This window comes from Glycine soja, chromosome 11, assembly GCF_004193775.1.
Source record: "Glycine soja cultivar W05 chromosome 11, ASM419377v2, whole genome shotgun sequence".
Taxonomy (NCBI): domain Eukaryota; kingdom Viridiplantae; phylum Streptophyta; class Magnoliopsida; order Fabales; family Fabaceae; genus Glycine; species Glycine soja.
Window position 1 is genome coordinate 36,266,650 of NC_041012.1, and position 22,530 is coordinate 36,289,179.

The 22,530-nt window shown below is 31.1% G+C and overlaps 3 protein-coding genes across 6 annotated transcripts; 1 reads left to right on the plus strand and 2 right to left on the minus strand.

The window, feature by feature from the left end:
- Positions 1 to 694: 694 nt before the first annotated feature.
- LOC114373595 (peroxidase 19) lies at positions 695 to 5,569 on the plus strand. Its single transcript, XM_028331089.1, has 3 exons — positions 695 to 1,232; positions 1,661 to 1,861; positions 4,776 to 5,569. Exons 1-3 carry the CDS (start codon positions 963 to 965, stop codon positions 5,352 to 5,354), a joined length of 1,050 nt encoding a protein of 349 aa, XP_028186890.1. The 5' UTR covers positions 695 to 962; the 3' UTR covers positions 5,355 to 5,569.
- A 186-nt stretch (positions 5,570 to 5,755) lies between these two features.
- LOC114373593 (negative regulator of systemic acquired resistance SNI1-like) lies at positions 5,756 to 11,770 on the minus strand. Of its 4 annotated transcripts, XR_003658431.1 has the most exons (17): positions 11,443 to 11,770; positions 11,116 to 11,173; positions 10,745 to 10,838; positions 10,571 to 10,654; positions 10,365 to 10,454; positions 9,995 to 10,066; positions 9,513 to 9,582; positions 9,380 to 9,429; positions 8,930 to 9,151; positions 8,775 to 8,845; positions 8,583 to 8,652; positions 8,146 to 8,211; positions 7,845 to 7,997; positions 7,108 to 7,226; positions 6,730 to 6,806; positions 6,525 to 6,631; positions 5,756 to 6,028 (listed from the first exon to the last, which is right to left on the minus strand). XR_003658431.1 is itself a non-coding variant. In XM_028331087.1 (16 exons), exons 1-15 carry the CDS (start codon positions 11,555 to 11,557, stop codon positions 6,734 to 6,736), a joined length of 1,398 nt encoding a protein of 465 aa, XP_028186888.1. In that variant the 5' UTR covers positions 11,558 to 11,770; the 3' UTR covers positions 5,756 to 6,028; positions 6,730 to 6,733. The 4 variants fall into 4 exon arrangements, 3 of the variants coding, with proteins under 3 accessions (XP_028186888.1, XP_028186887.1, XP_028186889.1); XM_028331087.1 differs by lacking the exon at positions 6,525 to 6,631 and having other exon boundaries at positions 8,930 to 9,142; XM_028331086.1 differs by lacking the exon at positions 6,525 to 6,631.
- A 3,915-nt stretch (positions 11,771 to 15,685) lies between these two features.
- On the minus strand, positions 15,686 to 19,974 carry LOC114375439 (GDSL esterase/lipase At5g45960-like). The gene is made up of 5 exons (XM_028333221.1): positions 19,613 to 19,974; positions 18,955 to 19,085; positions 18,190 to 18,426; positions 16,178 to 16,457; positions 15,686 to 16,015 (listed from the first exon to the last, which is right to left on the minus strand). Exons 1-5 carry the CDS (start codon positions 19,878 to 19,880, stop codon positions 15,822 to 15,824), a joined length of 1,110 nt encoding a protein of 369 aa, XP_028189022.1. The 5' UTR covers positions 19,881 to 19,974; the 3' UTR covers positions 15,686 to 15,821.
- Positions 19,975 to 22,530: the final 2,556 nt, after the last annotated feature.

The following is a 22,530-nucleotide window of genomic DNA, read 5'->3' on the forward strand; positions in this document are numbered from 1 at the left end:
AGTTATAAATTTCAATTTTGAAGTTTCTGCAACCGCATTTCAATTGTAGTAATTATGAGCATAACAATCTGATTTGCCCACAATTTCGTATAAAACTGTTAATTGCAAACTGAATTTGTTAAAAATTTCAATTTATGAACTAGAAAATGAATAGGAGTTTGATATTTTACCCTAGCTAGGAGGTCCCCATCAATCAATAGTCAATTTATCAACAATGATGAATAAAGATCAATTGCATATACACACATGCCAATGAATCTCATTATCATGCTTTTTAATTAATATTTTACCACAACTTGAGGTACACAACTACACAAGGATAGTTTATATTTGCGTTCTTTAATCTTTTTCTGTTTTATTTTTTTTATCAGCATATATTAATTTTTGTTAGTTTTTGTTAGAAATATCATTTAGGTTATTTGAATCCATAATCCTTCTCCCTTTCATCATTCTCCAACGATTGAGTTAACTTTATATCTCCTTTTTATTTTACTGTTTTCAAAACAATTAGTGGTAATTGATAAACCACAGTTTTCCTTTAATCTCAACCATCACTGATTATTTCAATTTTCAACCTAGAGAAAGTTCAAATATCATCAAAAAGTGACACGATCCATCTAGGTAGAGATCCTATATGCAATTGACCAAACAAAAACCCTTTATGATTGAAAAAAGAAAATGTAGCATTATCAGATAGTTGGACTTCAAGTCTACTTTATGTCTTACAGATTTTTATTAATTTCTTTTTTTGGGTTGTCAGGACCCTTTCTGCATTAGATACCAACAATTAATTCAGCTTCGTTTTTCTCTTCTGAGACTCACGGGATATGATTCCATCTAATATTTAAACCCCTCTTATTCTGATTTGACCATCTATCTATATCCCTAAAGAAAACATTCAATCTTTGCCTTCACTTTTGGTCTTCTACAACTCACTCTTCCCTTTTCTTTGTCCTAAACTCATGTCTCTCCCTTCTTTTGCTACCACTTCTTTTTCATTTCTATTCACATCTTTCTTTGTTTTCTTCATCTTGTGTGGAAATTCTTCATCTTCCTTAGCAATACATGCCAACACTACACGCCCCCCTCGCCAGCTCTCAGTAAGTTACTATGCCAAATCATGCCCTCAGGTAGAACAGCTTGTTGGCTCAGTCACCTCTCAACAATTCAAAGAATCACCTGTTTCTGGCCCTGCCACCATTCGTCTCCTCTTCCATGATTGCTTTGTAGGAGTAAGACCAATTCCAACCCCCTCAAAAAAATTATTCATCTTTGCACTTGCATGCATGCATAGGCTTGTTTTCCTAAATTATTTCAAAGAGAAATGCTGACAATATACTTTCTGATACACTTTGGAATACACTTTTTACTATTGATCAAAGTTTATTAGAAATTATAAAATTTCATAGATTCCAGTTCATATTTAATGAGTCTCACTTATAATTTTGTAACTTTTAACGAATTTTAACTAATAATTGAGTGTTAGAAAATGCATTGCTAGCCCTCTTAAAAAAACTTATTTTCTAGTGTTGATCCACTAGTTAAGTTTTTTTTAGAAAAAATGTGTCAGTATTCATCCATGTTTGGGGGTGAATTTTGTAGTGGGTTGCTATTTTTTTCTTCTTTGGGGGTATGATAACTCTTGAATGGGTGAGTGCAGGGTTGTGATGCATCAATTTTAATAGCATCAAAGCCTGGGAGCAAGGAGTTGGCAGAGAAAGATGCAGAGGATAATAGAGACTTGAAGGTGGAAGCTTTTGAGACTGTGAGAAAGGCTAAGGAACAAGTGGAGAGAAAGTGCCCTGGTGTGGTGTCATGTGCGGACATTCTTGTAATTGCAGCCAGAGATTATGTTCACCTGGTAAGTTGTTGCAATTCCTATCATGCTTATCATATATTTTAGTTTTGAGTTCAATTTTTATATAGTGTGAGTGAATTGTAAGTGTAAGAAAGTTTTACACCGTAAACGAATTAAATTCATGATAACGAATAAAATATGACTTTTAGAGTAGTTAGGACAAAAATTTACAAACTAATTCTAAATGATATTTATAATTAGATTATAGTGTAAAATTCTTTATATTATTGGTGCATAAACTATTTTCTTTTTTATTTATCTATTATTTTCATTCCACCTCTGCCTTTTGGTTTCTTCCTCTTGACACATTATAATTCATAGGTATCAGTTCACATGCAATACAAATTCAAAGCATGCCTAATTTTAAAAGTTGATGTAGTGCTCTTTGAAGTAACCAAGTTTGGCCCACTAAAATTGACCGCAGACATCCATATTGTGCTTTTCTAGTTTTATTTTCTGAGTGGTTTCCTTCTCCTTTCACTAGTGCATCTTCTGTGTTTCTTACATAGCAGCTTTGCTTCCATACCGTTTATATAGAAGAAGAAAAAATGAAAAAACAAGTGTCCACCCTCCTCCCAATTATATTATAGAATTCCAATGCCAAAAAAAGTTATAAAAATTTAGGCGTATAATAGTCTTATGGTACTTGGGAAAAGGTGTCCTAGATTTATTACAGCATATCTGTCTGTCAGTTATGATGACATTGGATATTATATAATTTATGTATAAAGAAATTGGATATTAGTTGCTAGAAATAGCTTCTTACACTGTAGAATGAAAAAGGGAAAATTGAGAAAGACAATATGGCCAATTATTTTTTTCTTCCTAAACAAAGACAAAAGAGCTAACGGATTACCTTATGATTGTCAAATAACTCTACTTCTTGATCGAGTATGAGTTTAATCCCCAAGCCTTAGTATGAAAAAGTATTTTTAAGAAAACTATTCCTTAAAATAATATATTTTAGTATTTTAGGATATTAGTATCTGGTTTTTGGTAAGTTAGTTCGAGTAAAATTGAATTTGGTCTTTTTAAATAAAATTATAGGTTTAAATTTTTTTGAATGAAAAAAATATGATAAAAAATTAAAAGATACTTTACATCAATATCATAATGATTAAAAAAGATACTCTTATGTTAATATTTTTATTTTATTTTGCCTAGTAAAAAGGACAGAATGCATTAGGCATTGGGACAGGCTGGTCTCAATTGTAGATTATCCGAAGTCATTTAATTTAGCTCTAGAAAGAGGAAACGGACAAGTTGGTCTTGGTCTAAGTGTTTTCCTACACGAAAATAAGAACATGTCCTTCGTATAATATTAATTGCAGTTTTAAACAGTTAGCATAGTGGCAGTTTCGTGTATTGATTCCGCATAAAGTCAATTTAAATTTGTTTTCACTTTGTCATGAATTGCTCTGTATTATTTGGGCATAATGATAGACTCCAAAACAGCCCAACTTTTGTACTTTTATGTTTGGATTATTTGGGCACCAGACACAACGTTGCTTCTTAATCTTAGGTCTAAGTTTTTGTGTTGTCCTTTTCTTCTATGCCATATCATATTGATATATGTAGGAAACTAGGAATCCTGCACCATCAATAATAAATTAGTTATAGTTTTTTTCTATAATTTACATGTTTATGGATAATTATATTTTAACTTAGTATTGTTTTTATTGAATTTTAAAAGTTAATTTATTATTTGGAGGTGAGAGTAGAGCCAAATTTGTGTTTTTCTAAGAAGAAGAAAAAGAGGTCGATAAAAAAAAGGCTGACCAAACCAAACTGAATTAATAAAGATTGGTTTTGGTTTTATTTGGTTCTTTAATTATAAACAAATTGATGAATGCCATTGTAGAGAATTTTGTTAGTTTAGTTTTGATCTTTCCAATTATAACCAAATCACTTTTCCAAATAAAAATTATAACCAAACCAAGCCTGTATCTAATGAATAGTTAAGAAACTTCATCTAAATCTAAATTTAATTAAAAGAGAATGTGGCGGATCCCACCCTGTTATTGTTTATAAAATTGAATGTGAAAAATAATCCCATTCCCACAAATTCTCAGGTCTTCATCTAAATTTGTTTCAATTAAAAATTTTGCTTAATGAAGTTCTGGTTAATAATGAAAGGTTTTCTATTATTCTTTTTCATCAAACTGACAAGTTTGTCATAAAATTTAACTATTCAAATGCAATTACTCATTGTTATTGGTTTTTTTTTTTATGAAAACATTGTCATTGATTTATATGATTGTGAAGTATGATAAAAAAAAAAAAAAGATATCGTCAATCATGTTATTCCTCTACATTTTAAAGACTTGAATTAGATTTTCTTAATACAGTTAAGAGAATAAAATGAACCCAGCATTATATAACAAAATGCTTGCTAGTTCTACGGCAAGAACTTTTTTATTATCTGATTGCTACCAAAAGTGACAAGATTGTCACATCAAAGTAGTCAACATGTGATTGATTCAAGTAGTACATATTTGATTTTGTTTTAGTCTACAATTCTGTGTACTAATATGTGTGATTTCAAAAAGGAAAAAGAATTACCAGTGAAAAAAGAAAAAGAATTAGTGTCTACTACCAAGTGAAGGGAAATGGGTCTTCTCCATTTCTTTTTTTCCTTCATTTCTTTCATTTCATAAATTTTTAAGATAATAAATAAAATAAAGATGATACATACTTTATAAAAGGTGACATTTATGATCTCAAAAAACTTAGTAATAAAAGAAATTGAGAGAATCTAAATCGCCTGGAAGAAGGGAAGATGAGATCTACAAAGTTATGTAATTTTTAATGAATTTTAATTAATAATAAAAATATTTTCAAAAAAGAATGTATTAAAAGGATATATTACTATCTTTGTAATGGAAACCAATGATTGATTTGGTGTAATCTGACAAAGGCAGGAGGGCCCTATTACCAAGTGAAGAAGGGAAGATGGGATGGAAAGATATCAACGGCATCAAGGGTGGCCTCCAACATCCCTCATGCAAACTCCACCGTTGATCAACTCATCAAACTCTTCACCTCAAAGGGTCTAACCACACAAGACCTAGTAGCCCTATCAGGGGCCCACACAATAGGGTTTGCCCACTGCAAGAACTTCGTGGCCCGCCTCTACAGTTACCGAGGCAAGGCTCAACCGGACCCAAACATGGACCCAAAACTATTACATGTACTTAGAATGTATTGTCCAAACTTTGGTGGAAACTCTGACATTGTTGCCCCTTTTGATGCCACTACCCCATTCCTATTTGACCATGCCTATTATGGTAACTTGCAAAAGAAGTTGGGCTTGTTGGCATCTGACCAGACCTTGGCTTTGGACCCACGAACCAAGCCCATTGTTGAGGATCTTGCAAAGGACAAGCAGAAGTTTTTTAAAGCTTTTGTGGGGGCTATGGACAAATTGAGTTTGGTGAAAGTGGTGAGAGGGAAAAGGCATGGGGAGAAAAGAAGAGATTGTAGCATGCATATGTGAGAAGTGAGATGCAATTTTTACACAATTCTTGCATTTATAACTGATACGAGACTTCAATGGAACTTTTATTGATTTTGATATGGCCTCTGGTCCTATTTATAAGAAACAAGTTGTGATATAAAATATATTACAACTTGTTTGTTATAAATAGAACAGAAGTTAGTACTGTTTTGTGCATTTATAAATGCAATAGTTCTTTAGATATTATTTGTTAAGATTAATCTTTTATTTATTTTTTCCTTCGTGTAATTTCCACAAGAGTCCATATTGTATTCAAGAGTGTTCAAAAAAGTGTTGGTAGCATTTCTCTTGAATCTAGAAAATGTTACTGCAATAGTTTTTAGGATATTGATTTTTGAAGATCAGGTTTGAAATAGGGGTATCAAAGTGTCAAGTTGGACTAAGTTTACTGCACATTCTGAGTAAGAATTTCATTCATCAGTGTAATTCTAGAGTTCAGCAATGCTACATTATGAAAAAGAAGAAAAACAATTCCAAGATGGTATCAAATCTAATTGCATCTGCATTGTTTTGTCAGATCTGTAACAATTGCCAAAATTAAACCTCCTATGCATCACTTGGAGTTGGAGCAAAATAAACCCAGCATAGCACCTAAGCTACGACTATAAAGCTGCAAGGAGGCTGTACTTTTCTATACAATGTTGTGGCATAGCCTGAAATAGAAGTAAATATATAAAAAAAAAATGATAAGGATAGAAGTTTTCATATGTTAAAACACAAACATATGGTTATACTTGTTAGAGATTGAAATCAAAGATATATACAGCCAACCTGCTCAAAATTCAAACTGAAAGCAGTTCTACAGACTGAAACAATGGTGGTTAAGTAAACGGGTGCCTTCAATTACTCATGAAAGATCTAGTGATGAGGTTGAGTAGCATATACTCACTTTGTTAGTCATTGTCATTCTACTTCAAGTCAATTAATATGATTGTCATTCTCAGTTCTCATGCAATTAAATTTTTCATATACTCACTTTGATAGTCATTGTCATTCTACTTCAAGTCACAGTTAATATGATTTTCGTTCTCAGTTCTGATGCAATTAAAATTTTCGTTGAACACGGCATCAAATTTCATATCAGGAGTAACACGAACACCCATGTCTTTTAAGATATCAAATTGACAAGGATCTTATGAAGGCAGTTACCTCAAAATAAAATTACTATAATAGTTTGGGATATTATCATTCAGTCAGACAAGGAGGTAAAATTTCCCACATGGCAAAGTATATCTCATGCATTAAAGCCTTAGATTCTGCATAAAGAATGAGTTTATCAAGTCGAAACAGTTTTATCGGACAGAATGAATTTATCCTTAATTATCAGACAGAACAAGTCAATCAAGCTACTTACATTCCTATGATTTCATGAAGATAATAGTTGCCGCAGTAAATAGTGCCTCTTTTCCTATAGACAATATCTCCATATGCCTACAACGTGACAAACAACTAATTAGAAAATTGTCAACATACTAAACAGAAGGAACACACAGGTCCCAAGCCCCCTCCCCAAAAAAAAGAATTAGAGGATCAGTTCAAAGCTTTGGTATACTCAATGAGCATGGAAGGAAACTCAAACTAAAGCGGTTTCATATACTATTAGCAATTGCAAATTTGTAATCGTTCTTTGTAAGTAAATAAGTATGATCAATAGACATAATATCCCAAATCATACAAAGAAAAAGTAAGCAAGGATTGTGTAAATTAAAATCCTCATAAATGGTCCCCTTACGCATCTGTGCTTCTCAAACTATCAAAAGCAGAGATAAAAGTCTGACACGAATCCACAATAGCACTGTCTCCCCCTTGTTTATCACCAGCATTTCCTTTTGACAATATTGACAAGTGAGCCTGAAAGCCAGTAAAAACCCATTTCAAAAAAGAACTAGAACCCTTTTTTTTTTAATAAAAAAAAACTAGTTTAGAAGCCTCTCAAATTCTCAAGGAGTGTGAACTAATACTTTAGCTTCCCAACTGCTAAATTGACTGGTTTCAGGAAAAAAAAAAAGGATGGAAAAGCCTCTAGTTAGTCTCTCTATCCCATGAGATAAATAGCTATCAAAGTGATCATTATCCCACCTCTGGGATTAAGGAAGCTCTTTAGTCTATTATGCCAAGGGGTTTGTCCTTCTTTAGTTGTGATGTTCTTTTTTTTGTCATCTTTGTTTCTTCTTAAGGAGGATTAGGCAGTTAAATATATAGGAGAATGTAAGAGGGGAGAAACTTCATTCTATCTTGTATCAATTTGCAGATTGAGCTTTGCTCTTTCTGAAAGGACAAATCCTTGGAGAAGAAATCTCTACTAATTTCTGTCCAATCTCACTCTATCAATAAAACCTTTCTTTTCCCTACTTCTATTCTTTGTTTGTATCACAATCCTCAATTCTGCAACGTATTCCTTTTCTCTACAATATATTCTGTTTAAATCAATATATATTGTGCATTGATTTGTTGAATAAAAAAAAGTACCTGAAAACCATGAGCCAGAAGGAATTGAACTACATCTACACCAATTTTTTTTATTAAGCTCTTAGTGCCAGTTTTATTTGAAAAGCACTTCAAAGCCCCATCAAATGTTGCATCCTCAGTATGACCATTTGACTTGCGGGTACGAACAGAAGGCTGCAATTTTGTATAAAACAAAGGTAGTTAAATCAAGAGATTATCAGAAACTACTAACCTACAACTAATAGAGCCTTCCTTTCAGGCGGAGGAAAATATATCATTAAGCAAGTATGATAGATTTTCAACCTGTCTACCAGTTGATTACCTTGGTTATGTATTTCCACAGATACTGCACAACTATTTCTAGCTTCCATTTAGATTCACTGAAGATCTGAAGCCATTCTCATGAAAAGCAGAAAAAACTATTATTCACAAGAAAACTCCCTCCAAAAATGAGTTGAAATGGAAACCTGGAAAGGTTAACTAGTACCTACACAAGTAGGAAGTATCCATTGTCAAGTAATCCAATATTAGATACTACATAAATAGTGGTAAACCCTCGTATCTTATATAGAGATTGGTTTGATTTACGACTTGATCAGCAAATATGTCCACACTAAGGTTTTTAAAGGTAAAGCATAACCCAATCTTAAGCATTATTACTTCATCTAGCCCCATATACAGACAGTTATCAGCAACGAAAGAGAAGTGTGTGAGAGGAACAGAGAGGGGAAGGGAAGAGAGATGGTATTTGGGAGCCACCTTAAGAAAAACAGGGACACTATCTTTGTTGTAAGAGAGTTCATCCAGAATTATGTCCATCAAAGGTGTTCTGTACCAAAAGCACCAAAATACAATATCACATGTAATTCATCAGAAGCATGGCCTATAAAGAAACAAGAAAATCAACTCAAAGCTCCAACATTGTAAAGAAACGAAAATAAAGTAAATTACCTTGGACTGTCTCCTCTTGTAGTGTGACCTTCAATATCTGCTATCTTCCTTGCCATATCAAGGTCCATAATCTAAAATCACTCAGAATGTAAGAAGAAACAAGGCCCTTATTTGAATTACACATATACAATGAATAAAATAATTCAGGAACATACCATCACTAGAAGTTTCTCCATTGAGACACATGTGTCCTTTAATACTCCATGTAAAGCAAGAGATAGTGCAGTATGACAATTTTTGGATAACTTAGATTCAGAACTTTCTTGAAGCACTGGATGTTTACTGAGTTCACTTTGAAGTTGAGATAGTTGACACAGAATTGCCATGAAATACTTCATCAAGCTTTTGTAATTTATTTTCCTAGATCCCTGCAAAAACTAAATAAGATATATATTTCGGCAAAAAAAAAGAAGGAAAAATAAACCTTTCAAGGTGACGGAATCAAGATGCATAAAGATCCCATCAACAGGACATATGGGAAGAAGAGTATTAGTTCTCACATACTTAGCACCCAAATCAATATGTTTAATTGTTGATTGGTTACTCACACAAGTTCTTCTTTTACACAATATGATCAATATACTTTTGGCATAAAAAATAAATACCAGTAGCAGGCTGAGCAAAGACTCCCTCTGCATGCTCCAGTTCAAGGTTGCTGCAAAAAAATAGCTACTTAGAATTTACAAGTAGTTTCTTAAGGCACGGTGACTGCAGAGATGAGTTTAACTTCATACACACCGTTGCGAGGTAGAAAATCATCCTCAAAAACAACGACAAGGTACTGAAAGATTAACATGTTCCTCAAGGGCTGCAATAAGATTATGTAAAGAAATTAGACACTCATCCACCACATAAAAGTCATGTGCCTTAAATTAGCATTTAATCTTGACCATTCATGATGGTTGTATAGCTAAGACTGTTCCTCTCACTACTCGTATAAGAATGGCAATGACTTTCTCACCATATATATATAAAGTAAAAAAAAAATGAACTTAATCTGTAACTTATGAACTGAAGCTTAATATAAATACATAACCACATGGGAAAGGTAGAAGCCTGGAATCTAGAACATGTAAATGCAAAATATAGCTACAAGTAGACCACATATTATAACCCCAGTTGGAAATGAAAAATTACTAATGTGTCTCTACTCTTAAGAGACAGATGCAAAACAAGTATACGAAATTCTAGACAGGAATTTACAACATCGGTGAACTAACCTCCATGCTTGCTGCTTCAAATTTGGTCTCAGATAAAATTTCAGCCAGCTCTTCAATCAGAGCTTGAAAGCTCTAAAGTAAAGTAGGTGGAGAATGTAAAGAACAGAAACGAGTTTAAGAATTCAATATCAAAAATGCAATTTAAGGAAAGAGAAAAAGTTAAGGAAAAATAAGCAATAATTCTGTCTCATACATTGAAAGGCATAAGAACACTAAATTCACCAAGAAAAGTTAAGAAATACTTCTATTATTTTGGCTCACACATATATAAGAAAACACGTCATCCTTACAGCAAAAATCACTGCAATTAAATCAAAGAAGAACTAGAAACACTATAGAACAAAATAGAGTGCAGAAAAAACCAACTCACAGAGTGGTCAAGAGATCCACCAGACTGTTTGTCACCGGCTTCACTAACAGCAGTGGCCTTATCCACGAAACCAATAATGGGAGCCCATGCCTAGCAGAAAAATTTTATATTTGCAAATAAGTTCAACCACCATCCTATAATATCAATTAAGTTTACCAAGAATAGAACAAAAACAACAGATTAAGATGACTTAGACTCATTTGTACCTCTTTAACCACAACCAATTTTGATGGAGAGTTAGATGATGATCGGGAATCATCCATGCCAGATAAATACACACGAGGGAAGTGCTAAACCAAAAAAAAAGTAGAGCTATCAGTTACATTCACAACCTACGAATATAAAGATAGAAAGCCATGTTTCATGTGGCATCCAAATACCTTGTCTAAATCAACCAGAAGCTTATAACTTCCCACAATCAACTCTAGAGACTTCCCTGTCCTCAGCATGTGGAAAACTGCCCCAAAAATCTTTCTTGACAAAGTGAAAAATAAAACCTTAGTAGACAGTATTAGACACAAAATGCAATTTACTCTCTCAAACACAACTTGCTTATGGGGGAGAATAAACCATATATGTGAAAAATAAGACAACACAGTGTTACGCATTCACACTGATAGAAAAAGAGAAGCTATAAAGTGAATTGGATGGTTTGGGGAGAAGGGAAGAGGGAAAAGATCGCGAGTTCAATCCTTCTGCTAACAAAAACTTACATTTGCTGATAAAAAAACACTGATAGAAAAAGACTTACGAAGTGGGCGGTTTTCCATGTTCACAAGAAGCACGAACAGCATCAATAAAAGCAATCCCTGCATGTATGAACCCGTACAAGAAAGCAAAAAAAGACAACATTTTTTTGGTCATTTAACATTCATGTATAAAATAGTTATTTTTTTATTTCGAAAGAAACCCAAAACCAATTTCTACACAAGTTTTAATTTTTCCGATTACCCAAAAGTGCAATTAGCCCAAACACAACGATTTTCTTCGTCGGCACGAACGCGGTGGAGTGTCAAGTGAAAATAGGAAGAAAAACAAAATATAAAATTATTTATAAAAAAAAGAGTGCGATTCGTACGGTCATCTAGGGCATCTTGATGAACATCCTTGGTTTCGGAGGCATCAAACATAGCCAGCATGTTGTCATCGATTCCTGCTCTGCTCCATCTTTCACCACTGCTAGGGTTCTCCATTTTTCGCTCCCACTTTTGCTTATTTTTTTGTTCGTTTCTTCGCAAACAAAACTGAAAAGGAATTACCTATTTTTCTTAGTTCATACTACTGGTGTCGCTGAGAATTTGACGCACACAAACCTAAGAAATTTAATAAAACTGTAATTTGAAAATTTAGTAAAAAAAATAAAAAAGGAGTTGCTTCGGCTTCCCGCTAAAATTTGGTAAACGTTACCAAATTATGAGCAAAATAGAGTTTGAAGTTACTTAAGCCGGTTGCTTAATTATAAAAGGGGATTGCTATTGGTCTCTGGCCATTGATCCCAGTAATTCTAACATTTTTTTCCTCAAAATATTTTTTTATGGAAATATGATTTTGTTGTATAATTATATAATAGATTTTTATTCCATTATTTACTAAAGGGATGCAAAAAAAAAATGAACAAAAATATAATTTTGTTTGTACAATGAAATCGTATTTCTATTGTTTTTATAAAAAGTGGAAAAAAAAACACTAAAACACGATTTCATTATATAATCAATGTTTATTTATTTTTAGCATCATTGTATTTGCCTCTTCTTCATTTGCACACTTCACTTCCTCAATCATAACCATCTCATTAAACACCATCAAAATCTGCACCACTACATTACACCATCCCATCGTTCAATAGAAAAAATGCTCATGGTGGCACAAACGGAGGTTGAGGTTGCATGCGCAAGGAGCCTCAAAGGTTGATATCATGTGTTGGGCCCAACATTGGTTCAGATCTAGGGCAAGTCAATGTAGTGGTGATGGGTTAGGGCGTAAAAAAAGGGAAGGGAAAAAAGGAGGGAGAATTAAGAGGGGTAAGAAGAAGGATAGGTTACCCCATTATAAGCAAGATGTGTTGGATATCTTGGCTTGCCTCACTTAGGAGTCAAATTTGAAAGAAAAAAATTGAAGTTTTGTACCACTTAAGATGAATACATCTCCCAAAAAATTATAAAACCATTATTTTCAATAATTTTTAAAAGACTATATACTCATTTTAACCCCTTATCGTATTTTTGTGTTCAATTTGATCATTTATCTTTTAAAAAAATATTTTTGTCTTTTATCTTTTTAAATTAATTCTAAATGGTCATTATTTTGTCCATCTAAAGGTAACACCTCTAATAAGATAAGAACTGTCACAAAATATAAACTTGTTCCTCTTTTCTCCATCCACTCCTTCTAGTTCATTCCCCTTCCTCCTTTCTCTTTTCAATCTACCTCTTCTCCTTCCAACAAAATTCAATTTTCAAAAATTCCCCATTCTCTTATATTGTGTTGCTCAAATCAAATCTCCATATTGGCTTCTCCCCCAACCCTCAAAGGCTTATGTGCAACTCCCTCACTCTCTACCTCCTCAATCCACTTGTGATCCCAAACTATTTCTCCCGCCAACCTTCCCCATTGAAACCCAAAAACTATCAAGGCTCATATTCGTGACTTCTACCCTTCTTAGACGACAAGATTCACAAAATTCTCTACAATCATGACTACAACTAGGGTGGTAGCGTCAAAGAGAAAAAAAACCAACAAAAATAGTGACCTAAGGTTGATCGACATTGGGGAGCAATGTTGGGGAGGTAGGGCAACGGAAGGGGATTTGGTAATGGAGAAAGGAGTTATTGGGAAGAAGGAGATGGGAAGGAAACATAAATCACATCACATAGGGAGAAATATACGAATTGAAAATAGAGATAAGAAAGGAGGAAGGAGTAAAGGGAGGGCAAATTGATCAAACTGGGTTAGTTTTAGAAACTATTTTCCAAAACGAGTCTCTTTTCAAACTATTTCCGGAGGGGGTTTGTTTTTTCAAAGCATTTCGCCATCACTACGAGCGAAACACCACGTGGCAGCATGGCATGCGTTTCGCCATTGGTGTTGGCGAAACATGCTGCAACTTTTTTCCAGCGTGGCATGGGTCTCGCACGGGTGCTGACAAAATAAGCTTGATGGGGTTTGGCCAGTACCACTGGCGAAACAGGTACAGGTACGAAAAATTAATTTTGCTTGTAAACTTGAAACATGTGTAACTTTTAATAGAAATATTCGTTTGAGGTCCATAATATGTCAAAATGTTTGAAATTGAACGAGGAATCCCCTGACAAAAATATCACACACTAGTTAGTTTTGTTCAAGTTTTGTTATTCTCTAATAATGGAAAAATCGGGTGGTTAAATCTTAAATTTTATTTTTCACCTACTTATAGGCGTTTTTTGGAAAAATTAGTTGATCAAATCCCCTTTGGAAATATTTATCAAGGGATTTCTCGTTCAATTTCGAGCGTTTTGACATATTATGGGCCTCAGACGGACATTCATATCAAAAGTTACACCTGTTTCAAGTTTACAAGCAAAATTAATTTTTCGTACCTATACCTGTTTCGCTAATGACATTGGCGAAACCCTACCAAGCTTATTTTGCCAGCCCAGTGGGGAGACCCATGTCACGCTAGAAAAAAGTTGCAGCATGTTTCGTCAACACCAATGACGAAACACATGCCATGGTGCCACGTGGTGTTTCACTCGTAGTGATGGCGGAACGCTTTGAAAAAATAAACCCCCTCCAAAAATAGTTTGAAAAGAGACTCATTTTAGAAAATAATTTCTAAAGCTAACCCAGTTTGGACAATTTGCCTAAAGGAAGCAAAGGGAGAAAAAGGAGGAAGATGAAGAAAGAGAAAAAAAAGAGCTTATATTTTATGATAATTTTTAAGAACGTCAATTTTAAATGAATTGAAAGATTAATTTGAATCCATTTAAAAAAAACAAAAGATTAATTAAAATAATTTTTTTAAAAGATAAATGATTAAACTTAACAAAAAAAATAAAGATAAATTATCAAATAATATTGTTTATTTTGAGGTCCGTTCCCAATTTTGGCTATAAGTTTTCTTTTAAAGAAATTTGGCTGCATCGTATCTGGGTGACCAGGGATGGATTTATTCTTGTTTCTATCAACCCGAATTTAAACAGGAAACTAGGCCAAAATAACGACCTGATACACAACCTAAATCCATCCTAAAAAAATACATTTAATCCATTTTCAAAATCCCAAACCAACCTCGAATGGAACTGGACAGAGAGACAAGTTGAGTTATGTTGCACCTAGCAATTTACATCATGATAAATTACGAAATTATTTTTTTTTTCATAATTTGTGAAACTATTTTCTTTTCCATGGTCATGAAAAGAAATCTAAATTAAACGTCATATTAGACTATTAGTGATGTAACTTGTCCACCATTTGATGGTAGCTCAGTAGGTGATCCCATTCCCATGGGGCGCCCGTCGCATTGAAGGCAAGGCAATAGCTTATCATTTTATATTTTGTTGTGCCCTCAACCCCCTTTCTCACAATGTTTTCTTGTTTGGGTCTCGATCCATCCTTCTTACTGATTTAAGCAGACATGTATCGTGCAATAGCTTGGTCTATGTTATTTAACTTTAACTGCACAATACACACATGCATATATACGTACATTCCAAGGAGTGAGATTAAATTTAAAACAAATATTTAATATAAAATTTATTAGAGTTATATTTTAATATTTAATATATAATATTACACTTTAAAAAATCTTAAGAGAATAATATATAAACTATAATTTTAATCAACAAAAATGTTTCAATTTTAAAATTTATATTTAAAACTTTAAGAAATACAACATAAATTCTTTTAATTGAATTTTAACAACATATATTTTAAAAAAATGTTTTCATAAAAAAATTAATTTAACAAATGTACTTTTAATAAAAAAAAATATTATTAAATTTTATAAGCCAAAAAGTAAAACATTATAGTTTCCATGAACATAATAATCATAAATAATGTTAATTACGATATTAAAATCATATTCATGTACATTTTATATCTTTAAAGTTTAATAATAAAATATTAAAAAATTAAAATTTTGATAAATAATGTAGTTGTATAGTTTTTAATGACATTTTGTTTGATTAACTAATGAAGTATCTATGATAAGTGATGTCCAGTTAAGAGTTTATTAAGGAATTAAAGTTAAAATACTTGCAATTCTATTTGATGATAATCAAACTACCAAAGCATTATACCGATTAAATGATGCAAAACAAACAAGGGTGTTTGTGTACAATATATATACATAAAAACTTTGTAATTCTTTTTTTCTATTTTCCAATAATCCCTTTTAGTTTGGTACAAGCTGCAACCCTTTATTTGTTATAAATTTCTAACTAACCAAATTGAGGGGGGACAAAAAGAATATATGTATTCCTAGCCATTGATAAGGGCATCAATTGTGGGACGGGCGGCCATAAATAGGTCATAGTATGCCTTCTCCGTAGGGTGTATTGAATCCCAGAAGACAAACTTAGATGGATCAGAGCACACATATGAAACCCCATTACACATAAAAGTTGCTTCGATGTAACCACTTCCACAACAACCACGATCAACCTCATCAAAACCTACCACAATGTACAACACATATATAAAAAGAAATAGTAATTAGTTATAAGGTTATCAAATTAGGTAATGGTGTATTGATTACACATGTATATATGTACAATTCCTCATAAGAACAAATATAACCAATCAAGGAATTACAGTTGTCTACTTAATTTAATTACCTAGGTTTTGATGCGCTTGAATCATGTCATCCAAGGGTCCATATATGTCGAGGTAAGATATTTTAGCACCGGCAGGGTTAGTATTGGAGAAATTTAGTTGCATTAAGAACAATTCATGTTGAAGCATCATATTGTGATCTCTTGCAACAGCAGAATACTTGTCCACACAACCACGTTCGAGAAAGACATTATGGGAATTCAAGGTGATCATGATCGGCAAGCATCCCATTGGAGGTACTCCAACCAAAGCTATTTTCCGTGCACCTTCTTTCCATAAATTCTAATATGATAACAAGTATATTAGTTTTTTTTGTGTGTGTGTATAATAAGCATACTGAAATTTAAACCTAACTATAAACTCGTGCATATTATCTGGAATCATTTCCTACTAGGGCGACCCTAGTGGTAAAAAGTACATTAGTTAATCTAGCTAGCCACAAATATCATAACGCTATACAAATTATTTTCTTACCAATACTTTGTGACTGTACACGAGTTTTACTTAATTAAGATATATGAAACTAGTAATTGCCAACTTTCCCTTTATATATCTTGGTTAGGAAGATTTAAGATGGGAGGTTTGTGATTTCAACGTTTGTTGGATTAAGGTGTGTTTGATGCTTCCTTTGTTTTCTGAGCTACCTTCTCAGCATTGTAACTACTATAAGACTAACTACTCACCTTCTATTTTTCATTTGGTATGGAAAACTCAAAAATGCCATTGATTCTTACAAGGCCAAAAAGAGTCTATGGCAATGCAAACCTAACATTTGCACGGTTACAATTTATTTAAATTTAAAGTTCTAAATAGAATAATAATTTAATTCAAAAAATAATTTTTATTTTCATTTTTAATTATAAAAATGTTATACTATTTTTTGTTTTGTTTTCTGCTTTCTAAAGTTTGTATATAGAAAAAAAGTGAAAATATAAAAAAGTTGTTTTCATTATTTTTTATACAAATATTTAAAAATGGGAAATGATATAAAAATAATGTGATGTTTTTGTAACTAAAATGAAAAAAAAAAACTTTATAAACCAAACGATGTTTTATATTTTCACATCATATTTTTCTTTCATACTATATACATAAAGGGGTTTAGGAGTATGATATAAAAAAATAAATGTTTTGAATTATATATAAGGGCATATGTAAATATGCTATCATTATTGTTCTTTCAATAACAACTCTAAGAACCACACATTGGACACAATGGAAAGTGCATCTCATTTTTAGCACATCAGCAACATTCCTTGAGAAGAGAAATTGTAGTTTCTTTTTTACCTTTTGATGAGTCATGTAATTTGTATTCATACGGATAAAAAAGACTTAAAAAATAATTTTAAAATAAGTATTTTTTACATAAATATTTTTTTTAAAAAAATAGATAAGATTTTTTTAAAATAAACGAAGGGATAAGTTGTGGAGTTTATTTAGGTAAGTATTATTCTAATATATAAAAAAATTGATTTACTTAAAATAATGAAAAATTATACATAGAAAAGAGAAGAGCTAAAATTTATTAAAAAAAAATATATTCATCGATTGCTTGATGAAGTTTTTAAGTTTTTCTCTTACTTCTTTTAGTTTTTCATAAAATTAGTGGTGTAGGGGCATTTTGGATAAAGGCAGTACGAGGGAAACATATTTTCAGTCTCCCCTATTAATTATCAAGTGATCAGTCTCCCCCATTAATTATCAAGTGTTTGTAAGATATTGATCGATTAAGGAACTAAATGAGTAAATGTTTAATGTAAAAATTACATGAGAGCATAAAAAAATAATAAATAATGTAATATTAAACATTCTAATTAAAAAATTTATCTTTTTTATTTTATTTTTTAAATGTCTTTGTTATATACCAATCCAACTTCTCTTCAAACAAATTACAAAGATTGAATTAATATAAATAAATCTTATAAAACAAACGTGTTGTGTGCCTTTCTCTCTCTCTCTCTCTATATATACCAAAACAAAAAGAAGCATGCATGTGTTACGATCAGATTCAAACCTGTATGAATTCTTTTACGTGTTGAAGCAAGAAGTGTCCGTAGGTTAAGGGGGTGGTGTAGGTCTTTCTTCGTATTGGCAACGAAAAATAGTTAATGACGTAGTCATTTGTGCCTGCGCTGATGAAAAATAAAGCATTGCTTATATGATATTCGGTTCTTTTCTTACCAAGCGTACCCTCTAACCTCTTTTTGTATTCTTTGAAATATTCCAACTGCTTTGCTATTGGAATTACATTCTGCCCAGAAAAAACAACAGAAAATATAATCCTATATCAGTTTCCACTTTCTTTCCATTTTAGCACACTATATATAGGGACAAAAAAAATGTTTTGACAAGTGTGAAAATATGTATGTTCTATTAATATGGCACTATCAATATACATGATACAGTATATTCTAAAAAAATATAAAACGTGATACGATAAATATTCTATAAGATTATATTTATATTTAGATACCCATATGAAATTTCAGCACTTCTTTAGGCTTTGATCAGTGAATAAGTAAAAGCGTGTATGTATATATATATTCCTTGTTATTTTTATGCATGAACTAAAAACTTATGTCATCTATTTGAGGCATATATATACGATAAAATTATACCAAAAAAAAAAGCATGACACTGTCATTTCCAAGTGCCCTTTTTTGTGTTAATAGCAAAGTGGTGAAGCATGATCATAATAAGTGTTGAACAGTTAATTAATAATATTAATGGACACGCATAACGGAGAAAGATGAAAGAAGAGAGAGAGAAAGAGTTATACTCCCAGCATTGGAGTGAGAGGGTCAAACCCAGAACCAGCAGAGGCAAAACTGACACCAGTTACAAGTTCTTTGTCGCTGAGATTTGGATCCAAATATGGCGGCACCAACTCCTTTAGGCCCAGATATGAAGCTGCATCACCAAGCATCGAGAGATCAATTTTGCAAATACATAACAATTGATTAAATTTAAGAAAAACGTGTATTTACTTTTTTTTTTCTTTTGATTAAACGTAATCAAGGAGGTGCTGTATTTTCATATTAACGAATTTAATTCTTAAATTTTAAAAAATATGTAATTTGTTTTATCATTCCAGTATTTTTCTTGATAAATACTTTTTGTTGAAAATCTGGCCAATTTTAATGATTTTTTGGGTCACATTTTTTATCCACAATATTCGAATTAAAAATATTGTTTAAGAGTATTAAATTCAATAACACCTAGACCAATAACTTGTTGATATTTATTTTTACAAAACATACTAAATTCTTAGATAAAAATGACTAAATACACATATTTTTCAAATTTAAAAATGAAATTTATCCATAAGAAAGTACAGATACCTTAATTATGTTTTTAGTGAAAATAAAAGAACTAAAAATATATTTTTTCCAATATTTTACGATTAGTAACATGCACAGAAAATGAAGAAGTTATACCAAGAAAATCAGTGCCAAGCTTCCCATTGGTGAACCTTCCAGTGGCAGCCTGGTTAACAAAATCTCTACCATAGGGAGGAAAATCGCTCCTGAAAGCCGTGTCTATGAAGTTGTTGTTTCCTGGGTCTACTGTGGAGTCTCCAAACACATAAAAGGCTGAGACCTTCTTCTTTGAATTAGCTTCAATTGTAACCACAAAACATAACAATAAGAAAAGCACAAAAAGGTGCACAAGAGAGAGAAACGAATGTGAGTTAGAGGCTTCCATGATATGATAGCTATGTGTGGATGAGCAAAGGAGGGACCAGAATAAATAACTTGGTGATATGAACTCCCTCAACAATGGGATGAAGATTTGGGATATCTATCAATCTATCTGTATATATAATAACCAAGATATGGCCATATGGGCTTGCGGATGTTGTGGAGTGAACTACTACCGTGTTGATTTTCTTATGACCAAAACAACCCTCTAAATTATGGGGTATTTCTCAATTTGTCCATCCCAAGTAAGAACTTTTGGGTAAGCTTTGGTTGAGGAAAGTTCACCCAACATTTCCACAAGTTTCGTATCTTCTTTAACGACCTTAATTTCCTACAAAGCGAGTGTTATGTTGGTAAGACTCTATACTTATGAAGACTAATTTTGTGTAAGTTTGGTATTATTATATATTTATACGAGTTTGGTGGTTATTTATTGAAAGTATAAAATAATTTTTTATTTTCATTCAAACACAAATTATCTTTTAAGATTTTTAAGGTAGTTATTTTAAAAGTCAACAAATTTACAACATATTATAATTTATTATTGAATAAAAAATCTTTTACACTATTGTTGCATATATAACCCATATTTTCTCTTATTATATAAATGATAAAGTTTTTCAAATATTTACCATACAGTTAAGTGACTAAGTTTTAAATTCGAGATCATTGATTAAACTAGATTAAATTAAATAACTTGTGCCAATTAAGGATGGGACAAGCTCGTCTGCTTCATGATTTCTCTTGACTTTATGGTTTCAGTTGCACGAGAGATTAATCATTTAAAAAAGTATAAACGGTCTTATCAATATATACACATGTATAACTTTTTTGGAATTTTAAAGAATAAATATGTTTTTAATCTTTAATAAATATTCAAATTTTGTGTTTGTTTTTAATAAGTTTTTGCTCAGTATGAGTGTTTAATAAAATAACAATTTAAATTTGATCTCTAATAAATATTTTGTTCTATTAAAATATTATATTATATTAAATAAGAATATATCATAAGTAATCTTTATATATATATATATATATATGGAAATATCATTTGTAATAATTAAGAAAAAAAGGCTTTAATTGAATCAAATAAAAATCTGAGTTCATTTGATTCAAAAGGAATAAAAACCGTCTCTCCTTTGAAAAAAAAAAGAGGCTTTAATTGATTGAAATGCATTAAACCAAAATGTGTGTAAAAATGTGTGCAGTAAGAAAAAAACGTGTTGAGTAACCGAAAAGGTTTAAAAAAAATGTGTGTGAATCCTTCACCAAAATATGAAAACGTGTGCCGGATCAATTAAAATTATGAAAACATAGTGGTCAATGGTAATTAAATGGAGTTAAAAAAACGTTATTTTACATTAAAAAATTAAAAAATTTACGTTGGATCATAATGAGTAAATGAAAGGATTTAAAAAAAGGCGTGTTGGATCTTCACCAAAATATGAAAGTAAAAAAATGTCTCCTAATTATCATTACATATTACATAATAGAAAACTAATTTCGTCATGTGTTCTGGATATGTAAGTATTTTTTATATAATAAATTTATTTTTAAATAGTAATCATATTATGAGATTTTTCAAATTTGTTTTAATGTTAAATACTTTCTGTTGTTAAGAAATATGTTTAACTTTATAAATACTTTTATTAGCTATTGAAAATTGACTTTTTCACTAGACTTATTTTCAAAAGAAAAGATTGAAACTAATATTGAAATGATTTTGCTTAAATCTTCAAACAGTGGTTATTTAATGTATGATTAGAAATTCTTATTAAATTATTATAATTTTTTTATTTAGTTACTATTTTTATTTATATTTTAATTAATTGCACTCTGCAAAATCACCTATTATTTTCTACAAAGATATAGAGGCACAAATTCATTATGAGGATATAGATAAGAGATTTAAGTCAACTAAACACGAGGTCAATAGACTTTATTATCAAGTCCAATATGCTAAATTCTTCTTATTTTTATTTTCTTTGATAAAATATTTTGGACATGTGAAGAATAATTAAAGAATTATAAATATGTTTTAACAACTATCTTACTTTGATTGAGACAACAGTGTATCCGTGTAACAACAATAATTATTTTGTTAACAATATCACATATTATATATCTTAATTTATTAAATTTAATTATTTTTGCAATTTTATATACTCATTATATATTAAAACAGATAATTCAATAAAAAATTGAATAAAATTTATATTTATTAAATAAAAATATTATTTAATGCAAAAATCACTTTATTTATACGTAAGTAAAATGGTCAAAAACTAGTTATTATTAAAGCAATCATACTTCCTTTATCTATCGGAGAACTTATTTAGCGTCTTTTTTCAAAAGGCGCAATCCATATCACCGTATGCTTGAGAAAAATGAAAGAAAATATAAGCATATATTTATAATAAATTTTTATATCACTTATTATAATTAATATTTTTTATTTTCTTTATTAATTACATCATTAATATTATTTTATATTTTTCTCTCATATTTTCCTATTTCTTTCTCATTAAAAAAATGCTATTAAAAAATTATATAAGATGAAATTGTATCTATATTCTTTAACCTTGAAGACAATTTATTATAATCTCTTTAATTATTATAATGCTAGAATTTTTTTATTATTGAGCATATACTTC

Excerpts from the sequence above, each read along its gene's own strand:
- LOC114373595 (XM_028331089.1), top strand. The coding sequence starts at position 963 with ATGTCTCTCCCTTCTTTTGCTACCACTTCTTTTTCATTTCTATTCACA. Across the intron at positions 1,233-1,660 it reads TCCATGATTGCTTTGTAGGA|GGTTGTGATGCATCAATTTT; the intron begins GTAAGACCAATT and ends GGGTGAGTGCAG. Across the intron at positions 1,862-4,775 it reads CCAGAGATTATGTTCACCTG|GCAGGAGGGCCCTATTACCA; the intron begins GTAAGTTGTTGC and ends AATCTGACAAAG.
- LOC114373593 (XM_028331086.1), bottom strand. The coding sequence starts at position 11,557 with ATGGAGAACCCTAGCAGTGGTGAAAGATGGAGCAGAGCAGGAATCGAT. Across the intron at positions 10,067-10,364 it reads GTGGATCTCTTGACCACTCT|AGCTTTCAAGCTCTGATTGA; the intron begins GTGAGTTGGTTT and ends ACTTTACTTTAG. Across the intron at positions 7,998-8,145 it reads TGTGGAAATACATAACCAAG|CCTTCTGTTCGTACCCGCAA; the intron begins GTAATCAACTGG and ends ACAAAATTGCAG.
- LOC114375439 (XM_028333221.1), bottom strand. The coding sequence starts at position 19,880 with ATGGAAGCCTCTAACTCACATTCGTTTCTCTCTCTTGTGCACCTTTTT. Across the intron at positions 19,086-19,612 it reads GCTTGGCACTGATTTTCTTG|CTTCATATCTGGGCCTAAAG; the intron begins GTATAACTTCTT and ends TTGGTGATGCAG. Across the intron at positions 18,427-18,954 it reads CTCTCACTCCAATGCTGGGA|AATGTAATTCCAATAGCAAA; the intron begins GTATAACTCTTT and ends TTTTCTGGGCAG.